Raw genomic sequence first — 13,404 nt, 5'->3', positions numbered from 1 at the left:
TTCAAAAGTTTATTTATTTAATATTTTAAAAATATTTATAGTTTGTCATTAAGTTTTGTGAGATAGTGAAGAAAAATGAATATGGAAGACTTTCTTGATTATTTAGTTAAGTAAAAGAAGTTAAATAAATGATCAAAACTAGTAGAAAATATAATTATGCAACCATACAAAATCAGAGAGATAATACTTTTATAAATATTTATTACTTCGTTTTAGAGATTTTAAGAAGACGAAAAATAAAATTTACTTTAGCTTTGAAAAATATCATGCATCTAATACGAGAGAAAAAGAAATAAGTTTTTATTAAATGCATTAAAATGTATTATTTATATTGTAAATATATTATTTATGTGTACACATGTATAATAAAAGAGAGAATTGTTTTGCAAAAATATATATTAAATAATTTTATAAAATTTAAATAAGCCTTTTGTCATTTTTTGTAATTACTGACAGAAATTCATTTTAAAATATTAAAATTCAATAAATTTATTGAATAATTTTATGTATTGTAGTTTTGAAAGTTTTTTATATAGTCAATTATTTTTTTTTCTGATTTAAATTTTAATTTTGATATGTTCATTGTTTTATTTAGGAATATCTCAAAGTACTAAGCAGACCGATGGCTTTAAATATAGCCAGAGAATATCATTGGACAAACTTCTACATGGATCCATCAGTAAGAAAGATAAAATATTAGATTTATTTTATTTAGAAGTTTTATTTAAAATAAATATCCAAGAAATATCTTGTTTAACTTCAGAATATTGAGTAATATTCTTTGTTTTTTATTAATTAGATTAATATATATTTTTAATTCTTGTTAATTTAACCTGTTAACTTTCTTAAATTTTATTTTACACTCTGCGGGTGTTAAGAGGCCCATTATGGGTTCAATCAATCCCACAATAGGGAGCTGGGTGAGGAGGGATGGGACCAGACTACCCACTGAAAAAATTCCTGGAGTTTTTCATTTATCTGGATTTGATCTTGGGTCCACCTTAGTCAAGGGTGTTGGGCTGATACTTTAACAACCTTGGTCATCAATTGGTTCTTTTATTTTAAGAGGAGAAACTTTTACTGATTTATTAAATAAATATTTTAAATAACTTATTTTTTTATGGATTTTAAATGTCTTATTTTACTTAAATTGATAATTATTTCTATCTGAATTTTTTTAATATATATTTCGTAAGTTTTTTAATATTTATTCAATAACAGACTGTGGAATAAATAAAATGAAAAAATGAAATACAAATAACTTTATCTATATTTTAAAAACTTGCATATTATTCAGCATGTGGACGTTTCTATGATATTACTATATTTACTTGAATCTAAGACACAGTTTAATTTCTACATGTTAATCTATGGATTTTTTTTAACTAGACAACTTGAGAAAAAGTTATGTCAACAGAAAATATTCAGTATTTATTGCAAATAAATTATATATCATTGTGAAATCTGGAAGTTAAAAACCTAGAATTTTCTGAATTTTTTCACTCCAGTTATAAACGACTTAATCAACGACATTCCATACCCGGGAAATTGTTGACCCTCGACGGGCAATGATCGCCCCCTAACTATCAACAAGCCGTTATTCCCTCGGATGCAGGTAGATCATCTTGCACGATGGTTTACAGTTAGCGTCCGAGCTAGTCATTTATTTAAAGTCCGGGAACACCTATGGCCCTAAATACAATCCGTTATCGATCACGTGACAGGTTTTCTCATCAAAAACTTATAAAAGGTGCTTCCTACCCCTCTAAAGGGCTCTCTGATCGTCTCTCCATTACGAAGTGCACTGCGCCGTCGACCGAACCCGAAGTTTCTAAGTTTCTTAAGTTTGTAAGTGCCATTGTCCGGTCTACGAATTCTAAGGTTCTACGTGCCATCATCCCCTTAACTGATTCTCCGTCATCCCGAAAATCATCGTCTCTTCTGAGAGAATATTCGTCTATTACGGACTTGTTAAGAGGTATGAAAATTAATTGTAAACTCTCTCTCTCCGGACCCCTTTTTGTGTATGAGGGTAGAAGTGTAGTTTTGTTCGTTTAGATTTTAATAAATCTTGTTTTGTTATAAAATGGTGTCTTTCTTGACTGTCGGCTTCGCCTTATCGTCGACCCCATCCTTCCTCCTAATCCACTCGCGTAATGCGTAATGCGCCGTAAACATAACAGCCATCCTTGACAAGTGAGTCGCTGGTAAAAAGAGGTACGACTCCCTCTTACCTCCCCTGGGATCTCACATATTGGTGTCAATCGAGTGGGGTTTCGACTTATTCAGCACCCCCCGATTTCACATCATTGTCTTCTGTGGTATCAAAATTAGAAACCTCTTCACTTCCCATATTAGGCTGTTCTGAATCAATACTAATGTTTTTTTTAATCATTTAATTAGGTTTTTGTTACTGGTTTTGTAGACTTTAAAAACTAAAAGCTATTGGCTTTCTTCAGCAATACATCACACAAGGAGCAGTTGCTTATATAGTTTTTACTGAAAGAGATGCATTTTGGATCTTAATGAGCTCTCTTCAGTCCTTAACTAATATATATCAATAACTACTTCTTGTGTGATGTGTTATTGAAGAAACCCAATAGTTTTAAATTTTTTCATCATGTTCTTGAATATTAGTATTAGTACTAGTTTTAGTTTTAGTAAACTAAAACTATGCTAATCAACACTGGATTTGATGTTCACATGTAATCATACTCAGTGCCATTTAAAGCATTGGAATTCAACATTTCTTCAAAGAGTACTGTACAACTATTTCTGGGATTTTCATTCAAGTACTTACAACTTTACTGTATATACTAACAAGATTGAGCTAAGTTGACCTCTTAAATATTTTCTATTACAGATATTGGTATAATGAAATCATTAAAATAATGCCATAGAATTAACAACAGAGAAATAAGATACATGGCACTAGAAATCACTAATTATGACATTACATTGAATCTAAAGTGCACTCTATTTTCAGAGATAATGAAAATAACAAATTCAGAGAAAAACTGTATCTTACATTCAAGTAAATACTGTATTTATTAAAACAAAAAATGCAAATAAATTGTTAAATATTGGTATATTTAACTAAAGAATGAACCTTAACTGTGTAACTTGCATACAGACTTTACATTTGCTTTATAATTTATTGTGTAATATGAGCTTAATACAAATAAGAATATATTTATTATTTGTCATGATAATAAAAACTTATTGATCTTAAAGAACTATAATTTTATGTAATTAAGCTTTAAAAATTAAATTTATTAAGTTATTAATATTTCAGATATAACAGAATTAAGTACATTTTGTAAGTATGCCAATTTGAGGGAGGAATTTTACTCCCTTGTCAGGGATGACCTAGGGCCCTTGTGTATATGGGTGGGTACTGGAGGCAAAGAAAACAAGTGTTGACAATAAACAGTTTATTTGGGTGAAATTATGCTTACATTGGCAATATAGGTTCCGAAAGACAAATCAAAGTCTCTATGTTATCGTTGGTTGTAAATTATTCATTTCAAGGTTCAATGGGCAGCCCTGGGGCAGTGGTGATTTCATTGAGTTTATGCACAGGGAGTTGACTCTGGTCATGACCACAGGAGGAGGAGACAGCGACTTTAAATGTTCATATGGAAGACAGAGAGAAGGGCGGGGATAACTCCGAGGAAAGACCGAAGGATCAAACTCCTGGATCAAACTGACTGACAGAACTGACTTTCATCATCCTGAGATTTTATATCTTCTCCTCATTGTCATCTTTTCATTCATTGGGCTTTCCCTTTCCTGCTCCCCCTATTGGTCTCCCACATGTCTCCAGTTAGAATTCGAGACCAGTTTGGATCGCAAGAAAGGTCTGCTTGGGATGGTTTATCCAACACCATCTGTTTGACTCTGATTGCGACTTAGACACACGTGCTCATATTGCGTCTTGTCACTTCTTTTTTCTTATTGTGTTTTAAGTTTTAAACAATTCCATTTTTTTATTTCTTCTATATGAGCAACGATGTCAAAGTCGGGTGTTGCTGATCTGACATTTATTTCTTTGTTGTTTTATAATTTATTAAAATATACTTGTTTGAAATGTTTGAACAGTGTTTTAAACTATTTCTGGGGTCTCACAATTTCAGTCCAGCAGGGTAAAAATGCCTTTTAAACATTTTCAGCTCACATCAAAGGGTAGATTGGTTCCTGAAGAAGGCCTTCAGTGTAAGCTGAAAATGTTTGAACAGTGTTTTTATCCTGCTGGATTGACATAAGGTTACTGAATCATATTTAATTATTTTCCAGTTTAGTATCAACAGAATTACAATATTAAACAGTAAAAAATATACATAATAATAATCAAAATTATTCAATTGAATTAACTAATAGATCTTTAACAGTGGGTGAAGTTTAAAAAATACTAATGATTTTTAACTGTCCACATCTGAAGATGTGGTCAGTTGAATGTCAATGTAGATAAGAAAGGTAATAGAAGGAAGAGCTTATTTACTTTTTCCTATTAACTAGGCATTAACATTCTGTAAACTTTACCCATTGTTAAAAGAGCATTGAGTAATTCAAAATTACTATAAAGAAATTGAATAATTTTAGTATTTTAATAATTTTAATTGATGATTAATTTGCAACATTAAAAAAATAATTTGATTTCAAATACAGGGTCTTGGAATGTTAACTGTAGTTACATTGCCTGTATATAATAAAACTAAAGACAATGTAAGTATATTTTTTATGTTTATTTATTTAAATAAATAAAACTTTTATTATAGTACAGAATTCAAATACTGTATATTAATGATAAATAAATCCTAAGAAAACAACTGAAATATAATTGTTAATTGTCTACTTGGACTTTACTTATTAATAGGACTTTATACTGGTGTTTAAAGGTTGGCACAGTAATGAGAGTTAGTAAAAAACAAAATTTCTTTATTATATCACCTGTATTATTACTACAGGTGATATAATAAAGAAATTTTGTTTTTTACTGAACTAACTCTCATTACTATGCCAATCTTCGAACACCAGTATAAAGTCCTATTAATAAGTAAAGTCCAAGTAGACAAGTAACAATAATATTCGAATTAAGGACAGTAAGGCTTTCACGATAACTGAAATATAAGATTGGATCATATTTCTTTTATAATCAATTAAATTATAAACATAAAACTAGCACAAAAAATTTCATAAATTTTTAGCTTGTTATCTGGTTAGCAATTTCAAATTTTGATATTCCTGTAAATTTAATATGTACTGTACAGTACATGCTTAGTGATAAATGTTCAAGACTTATTTAACTTTATTATATTAGTGATGTTTAATTTTATTTGACTTACAAGTTAGAACTTAAAATATTCTGATTTTTCAGTCAATATTTAAATACACAATCTAAATTAAAGAAAATATATTTTTGCTTTTATTTATTAATAATTTTCTTGAATATTTCACTTTAAGTATATCAATTTAAGTTTATTCAATTGAAAATAAAGTAAATATTTTATTAATTATGATTATATTTTTAAACATTTAGAGAAATCCTTCTTTAGTAGGAGTGATGGGAATTGATGTGAGCATGAAAAACATGATGACAACAGAACCAAAATTTCAGGTGTGCATTTGGAAATTTTAAATATTTGTACTGTGAAATTTGATAGAGCAAAATGTAGACAAAGGAATAAAATAACAAAGAAATTTACTTCTCACTCGTTACAATACGAGATTCTTTTAGGATGACAACAAATATCTCTCCCAATAAATAATACACAATAGTACTCACACAAAAAATAACACAAGATCAATAAAATTTGCATGGCGATCTCTATCCAAATCAATCGTCAAATTGTCTAGAATTATACATAACTTACAACTAGGTGCTTACGACTACTTATAACTAATAAAAATAAAATAATTAATTAGAAAAACTGAAGAATAAGAATGGGATAGGAAAGAGGGTACCCACAATCTGTTGCAATGTTCTATTTGTCGTTGGTATGTTGGGACGAGATTTCTTCCTGGGATCATGAATGGGTTCAATTCTCTCACTATTTTGTAATCAGTTCAAAAGGCTGACTGTGTTTTATTCAAAAATTTGTCTAATTTTTTAAAAATTTGTTTTAAATTTTACCAACTTGTAATTTTACCCATTTACAACACCTTTTTTTAAACAAATTTTTATAATATATCCAGTTAATTGCCTATTTTTAATTTCAATTTGTATTCAATATTCAACTAATATCTGTATAAAAAATAAGGACTGAAGAAGAGTCAGTAAGACCTGAAATGCATATCCACATCCATTAATAAAGTCTATATCAATAAGAGTTCCTTGTTTGATGTAAGTTACTGAAAAAAAAAGCTAAAAATTTTGGGCTTAAAAAAGTGCATTAGTCTTGCAAAATAAATTTTTGAAAATACAGTAGAGCATTGTTTATCCGATTCAATTGGGGACCGGGGTTGTTTGGATAACTGATTTTTTCGGATAACCGATTATGTACGAAAAAATATATTAACCTATCCGATGTTGAAATTTTTCTCCGTTGCATGTTGCTTCGTGTTGAATTTTTTCCCATTGCGTGTCGCTTTGCGTCGAATTTTCGTCGATTTTAAGCCTAACAAAAATTTTTATAATAATAATCGAGGCTATTGTATTGTTAAAAATTATTTCTTTATTTTGTACAAACAAAATAAATATATTGAAAAATATAAAAACAAAAAATTATACTTTAGAAGTTAATCTAGTATCAAAAACGTTCGATTCGGCACGACACAGTCCGACTGGAAAGCTTTCGGTTAACCGGCTTTTGGATAAACGACGCTCTACTGTAGTTATGAAATTAAATATTGTCTTTACATCATGTCCATAAAAAAGTGTACAAAAACTTTTCCTCTTTAATAACCTCCAATTTAAAAAGATTATATTGGAATCATAATTTATGAGCTCCTTCCTTTATATGAACAAAAAATGTGAAGTTTGGAGCTTCTGTCATTGCATCTGTAACAATTATCATTAGATAAATCATATATAATCTTATTAATTATGGTAATTATTGGCAACAAAGTAAGTATTTGGTATTTGGCCAAATACTAAACACATGTATTCAATATAGTAAGTTTAAAATTGTTAAAAAATGAACAAGACTAGGGATGATGAAAAGAATAGAAAAAAACTGAGTTTCAACTATGGTAATACATTTGGTGTCTATGCATCTGTTCAATGTCACTGATAAGAGCTTTTGAAACAAATATATCAGTGATATAGACAAAATCTTAGACCTTTTCTTGATGATGACCTCTAAGGAATAACTTTGTTTATATTTTTAAAGACTTTGCAAATCACTAAAAGTGTATTGAACAATGAAGAGCATCAAACAACAGCAGAAGGCATGAGGATTCATGATAAAAAATTCTTGCTCACATTTTTGAATGTGTCCCATGCTGTCCTTCCCAGTGGGTTAAGTTTTTCCTTGAAACTAGGATCCTTCAAAAGCTGTCTTACTTAGGGACCAACGAAAATTCTCTCCTTCACTTTAACATCCCTCAGATGAGAAAATTTTTGCTTCATGTAAGCAAAGCCTTCTCCTTCACCGTCCAAAACTTTCACAAAGTTTTTTGTCAAACCAAGCTTGTTTTGAAGAGGAGGTAGGCAATTTTAGTTTTCTTCATCAGAGCACAAAAAGCAATATTCTTCTGACTGTATACATTTACCGCATGATCGGGCCACTTTTTTACTGGTTCTTGCTCAACTATCCCATTCACATAAAAAAAGGCAAAATTGAGTGTATTCTCCTTGAAGTCCTGCTAGCATATTATATGCTTCTCTGGTTCTATATTTTATTCAAACAACAGTAAAAGAAAGTTTAAGAGGCATTTTTCTGCAAAAAAGTGGTATTTCAAAATAAAACTGTGGGTAATAGAGGATTTTGGACTTCAGATTCATATTCAGCATACTAAAATACATTAAAAAAATCACATTTTCTTTCATGGGAGGATTTTAATTCAGTGTTATTAACAAATGTAAGGTTTGGTTTTATAATTAATCAGTAAGTATATTTTACATTGTAATAAAATTACTAAAAACTTGCATTGAACAAAATTGCTTTGCACATAATTAACAATAAGTGAATATATCAAATGTTCAATAAAAATTTTTATCCTCATCAATATCAGATTTCTTAAATAAAATTTTTAAAATATTTTGCAGATAGGATTTGTTGGCTACTCTTTTGCTATCACAAGAAATGGATATCTTGTTTTTCATCCAAATTTGCATATAAAGGTAAATGTAATTTGATTGTACTTTTAAAATTTAAAACCAAGCTTGAAAAATAATTTTTTTTATACTTGAAAAAAGAATTTTTCAAATTATTCTAGATTTTTGATATGAAATTTGCTGTTTTATTTAACCAAAAATAAAAATGGTAATTCACTCATACAGTTTATTAAATGTAAAAAATAAAAACATTTTCTTTGTTATTACATCATTAAAATCCCTTATCTGGGGTATGTACTGTGACACCAAGCCTACAAAAACTATTACTGGAAGGAATGATTGAAGGGCAAAGAGGCAGGATTAGGCCAAGAATGGTTCAACAACATCAGGAATTGGACATACAGTAGAGCGTCGAAAATTGGCGTCAATTGGGGACTGGGGTCATTCCAATTAGTCATTTGTTCCAATTTCCGACTTCGTACGAAAAAATATATTAACCTGTCCGATGTTCAAATTTTTCTCCATTGCGTATTGCTTCCTGTTGAATTTTTCTCCGTCGCGTGTCGCTTCGTGTTGAATTTTCGTCGATTTTAAGCCTAACGAAAATTTTTATAATAATAATCGAGGCTATCGTATCGTTAAAAATTATTTCTTTATTTTGTACAAACAAAATAAATATATTGAAGAATATAAAAAACATGAAAATTATACTTTAGAAGTAAATCTAGTATCAAAAACGTTCGATTCAGCACGACACAGTCCGACTGAAAATCGTTCCAATTTCCGGCCATTTCAATTACCGACGTTCCAATTAACAACGCTCTACTGTACTTAACATACAAAGAGTGCTCAAGAGAAGCACAGGATAGATAATGGTGGCGTGAAATGGTCATCAATCTCCTGACAGGAGAAGGCATCTGAAGAAGAAGAAAATCTTATTAGGATAATTTTTGAAAATTACTTCTGAATGAATCAATTTGAAAAAGCTTTAAGAAAATCTGGTGGAATTTATTTAAGTAGTTATATATTTTTTACAACATGGCAATGGCTGTTGGATAAAAAATAAAATACAGGTATCCCTTACTTAACACAGGAGTTAATTAATGCATGACATAAATTGCAGTAATCTCTTTATATACACAGCAGAAGTTTTAATTTACTTGGTTTTACCAGCTGTTTTTACTTAACATAGATACTATATTTTGATTAATGCGATTTTGATATAGGCAGTAGGATCGAGGGATTAATTAACTGCATTAATCAAGGGATATCTGTACAGCATACTAGAAAAAAAACAATAACATACAACAATAAATACAAAATTTTTAAATATTGAGTAAATAAAATATTAAACATACAGAATATTTATTTTTTGTATATGAGAAAAAAATCAAAGAGAGTATACTTTATTACAAGATGAACTAAATGTCTTTACCACTCATTTGTATCATATAGTAGCATTTTACAGTGACACTTAAAATAAAGAAAATAACATATCAAAACACAAATAGGAACTCTACAGAACACTTTGTATTTACAGATTAGAAACATGGAAGTTAAACTAGAAAACCGTAAAAAAAACTAGTTTTTGATATGATAACTAAGATTACAAATAGAGTATATTACAATAAGACAAGATGGATATGGAAGCAACTAAAATGTTAGCAAATGCTTTGATTTTTGGTATGTAATGGAAAATTATTAACACATGAACTTATGGAAGAAAAGCTTGCTATAGATTTAAATAAAGAGTCTGTGTTAATGAGCTTAGAGATAAGACAGAAGTAATCAGAAACTGAAATATTGACAAAATTTGCTAACTTTATTAATGGCCATCAACATCCATTGTGATAACAGACTTATAAACCCTACTACAGTAACTATTAACAATAAAAGTGTTATTTTCATAAGACTTGGACAATTAAAACTTCATATAATGATTTAGCACTGACATTTATATTAGCAAGTCCTCTGAGAAATCAATTATAAATTTGTAAACTATATTTTTATAGCTGTGTGGCAATATGCCGTATTAATATATATATATATATATTAGATATAAGTTTAGTGTTTTCTTTCTTCTTTGTTCTTCCTTTTGTTTCCTTGAATTTTCTATTAACATTCCTTCCTGTGGGTGGGGTAATCCTTTCCACGAACCATTTTAACAATGGGAAGTGAAGTCCCTGAGGCTACTAGAACAATAAGAAGGTTCATTCTTGGGTCAAACTCTCGGTGAAGGTAGACATGCAAAAGTTACTCTCCTACACATCGTCTGGAAGGACAAAGGGAGACGAAGGTGGCCTACACAAAGAGAAAGGGCCCACTAACGTAAAGAGAGAGAGACAACGTCCCTTATATAAGGAGAATCTTTGAAGAGATCCAAAAAAGATCAGCGAAAAATGATTTAGAGTGGTTCCCCACCAGAAGAGCGTCAATACCAAATAGAGAACCCAGGTATTCCTTATAACCTCCTCTATCATACTTTGTACTAAAACTTCTTGCTATTCTTCCTTTCCTTTTTAGTTTATAATTTAGTGTAAGTTAGTTGTAAGATTACAAATCCATCTTTTTCTTATTTGTTGCGAGTGCATCCTTTTGTTCTGTATTTACTCGATTCCTTGCCCCAGTTTGGGATATTGTATAACATTAAGAGTTGGAATCCAAAAGAATTCTGTATATTACTAACCACATAAAAAAAAAAATAATTGTTGTTATTTTTTTTATGTACTGCCTCTCGTGGACTGTTGTACACTCGCATGACTATCACAGTACATCATTTTAGACAAATGAATATACATAAATAAGAATTTCACTTATAAGGTATCATCATCAAAAAGTTTAATTCTTATCTCTGTGTATTCATTTGTATAAAAAGATGTACAGTTACTGACAATGTATAATTTGTATAGGGTAGATGAGGGACAAGAAGGTCCAAAATGCATTCCCCAGATAATATAAACCAATAAATGTTTATTTCCTAATTGGGCAATATTTCCTATTCTGTGTTTAATAAGTCTGGTATCACAACGGATGTCGATGGCCATTAATAAAATTAGCAGAAAACAACCAGACATGAAGCAAATACAAGAATTGACAAATTTTAATGTGATTCCTGATATATTTCATAAATTTATATTTATCTTTAATCTAATATTTACTCAATATTTCATTTTTATATTACTGCATTTTTATGAGAAATAACTGAATATTTTTATAATTTCTTTCATTGCCAATAGATATGTTAACACTTTTGCATTATAAAAGTTTAATATTGCTTATTAAGTGTTTTTGTTTTATTCAGTCATGTTTTATGTTAAAAGTAGTATTTATTTTTTTTCTAATATAGATTGGACAAGCTGGTTATTTTCTTTCGCTCAGAAGAAGTGATAAAGATGTAAATTTTACTCCTGATTCAAAACTTTCACAGGTTAATTGCTTAAATAAATATAATATGTAACATGTTTTTAATGTAATTATAAATTTTTAAATAATATTTTTCGGATATAATTTTGAATACAGTCAAACCTGTTTTTATGCAGTGGATAGGGACCGCATAAAAACAACGCATAAAAAAAAAATCGCACGAAACTTCACGAGTGGCTATAAAAAATAGTTTTCGCAACACAATTTAAAAAATATTTTTTTATGCGGTCAATAGGGACCGCATAAAAAAAGTCTCGCATAGAAAATAACTCAAAACCGTACGAAATAGAATTTATTGACAACAGATGTCAGCACTTGACTACATCGTCTCATCTATCGTCTGTTTTACTATTGTTTATTGTCTATTTTTGTCCAGGTGGTGTTTTGTTGACTTAAAAAATAAATTATTTTATTTTTCGCATATTCATGCAATAATATTACTATAATAAGTTCATTTATGCTATAATAAGTTTATTTAGCTATAATAAGTCAACGTGAGACATGACAAATCGCACGAGACTAGTCGCCAACTATACCACACAAATAAAAAACCGCACGAATAAAAAGTCGCATAAAAAAAATCGCACAAAAAAAGACTGCATAAAAACAGGTTTGACTGTATAAATAATTTTCAATTATTAATATATAATTACTTTATTGATTTTCTTTTTTAGGCAACATATCTTGATAATCCACCGGATGTTGATTTATTAGATATAGAAATAACTGATTCTATTAGAGAAAATGTGAGTAGGAGATTTAATTTTTAATTTTCATTTCTTTACTGTAAGTTGGCAAAACTTCTTTCTAATGTATCTTACGAATTTCGTCGTCTGTTTTCTTTAGAACTCTTGTCTGTTTGTTGTCGTCATATGTTTTCTAACATTTTAACATATATCTACAAAAAATTGTGAATTTCAGAAAATCAAATTATTTATTTACTATTTATAAATATTTTTCATTCAAATTAACTTAGCATTAACTGTATATTCTAAAAAATGAGTTAATATAATGTTAGCAAATTTGTTGAAAATAAGTTTAAAAAACTTATATGCATATACAAATACTATTTTATAAAATATTCAAAGCAATTTTTAGAATAAAAGATTTGAAAATTGCAGTACTTTTGACATATTGAATTATACTGAATTTAATTACTAAATCAAAGCAATGTATTCATTTTAACATTACTAGGTTTTTAATAAAAAAAAAAAATAAATTTTTATATACTTGTAATCTTTTTTATTTTACACGTGCTGAAAGTTAATGAATAAGTTAATATGCTTTGCTAAATATAAACTAACAAATATTTTTTGATAGAATTCACAAGAATAACACTGTTTTGTCACAAAATATTGTTATTTATTCTCTATCTGTTACTTATAACTTTTGGAAATGATGGCAAATAAATGTTTATTCTTTTAAAAATGCACTAGTATACCAAACCAATAAGCAAACACCAAAGATATTTAATATAATAAATATTTAATTTAGTTTTTTCTAGGTATTGGAGCAAAAATGTAATCATTTCCTTGCACTATATCATAATTGCAAATATTCTGTGTGTTTGTATTTTTAAAATTAGAATAACTATTATAGTAATAATTTCAGATACGTCAAGAAATGATAGAACTCAAAACAGGCAAAAAAGAAATTACAGCACATTTTAAATTACCTAGAAGTGTAAGTTTTCATGTATCTTTTAACATAAATTATCTGTTACATAGCTATAAAAGTATCACTAAAAATTATTTTTTTAAAAA

General features: G+C 28.7%; 1 protein-coding gene across 1 annotated transcript in view; it reads left to right on the top strand.

Annotated features, from left to right (window-relative positions):
- Positions 1-13,404, top strand: part of LOC136971716 (voltage-dependent calcium channel subunit alpha-2/delta-1-like) — a 131,815-nt gene that overhangs the window by 67,234 nt on the left and 51,177 nt on the right. The window contains exons 15-21 of the mRNA XM_067266197.1: positions 596-679; positions 4,669-4,725; positions 5,540-5,617; positions 8,210-8,284; positions 11,565-11,645; positions 12,316-12,387; positions 13,253-13,324. Coding sequence (XP_067122298.1) covers positions 596-679; positions 4,669-4,725; positions 5,540-5,617; positions 8,210-8,284; positions 11,565-11,645; positions 12,316-12,387; positions 13,253-13,324 — 519 coding nt within the window. The remainder of the gene's footprint in view (positions 1-595; positions 680-4,668; positions 4,726-5,539; positions 5,618-8,209; positions 8,285-11,564; positions 11,646-12,315; positions 12,388-13,252; positions 13,325-13,404) is intronic.

The sequence above is a fragment of the Centruroides vittatus genome, unplaced genomic scaffold (assembly GCF_030686945.1).
Source record: "Centruroides vittatus isolate TY-2023 unplaced genomic scaffold, ASM3068694v2 contig_1052, whole genome shotgun sequence".
NCBI lineage: Eukaryota > Metazoa > Arthropoda > Arachnida > Scorpiones > Buthidae > Centruroides > Centruroides vittatus.
The sequence above is the reverse complement of the archived record's forward strand: the minus strand, read 5'-3'. Positions and strand labels throughout refer to the sequence as shown.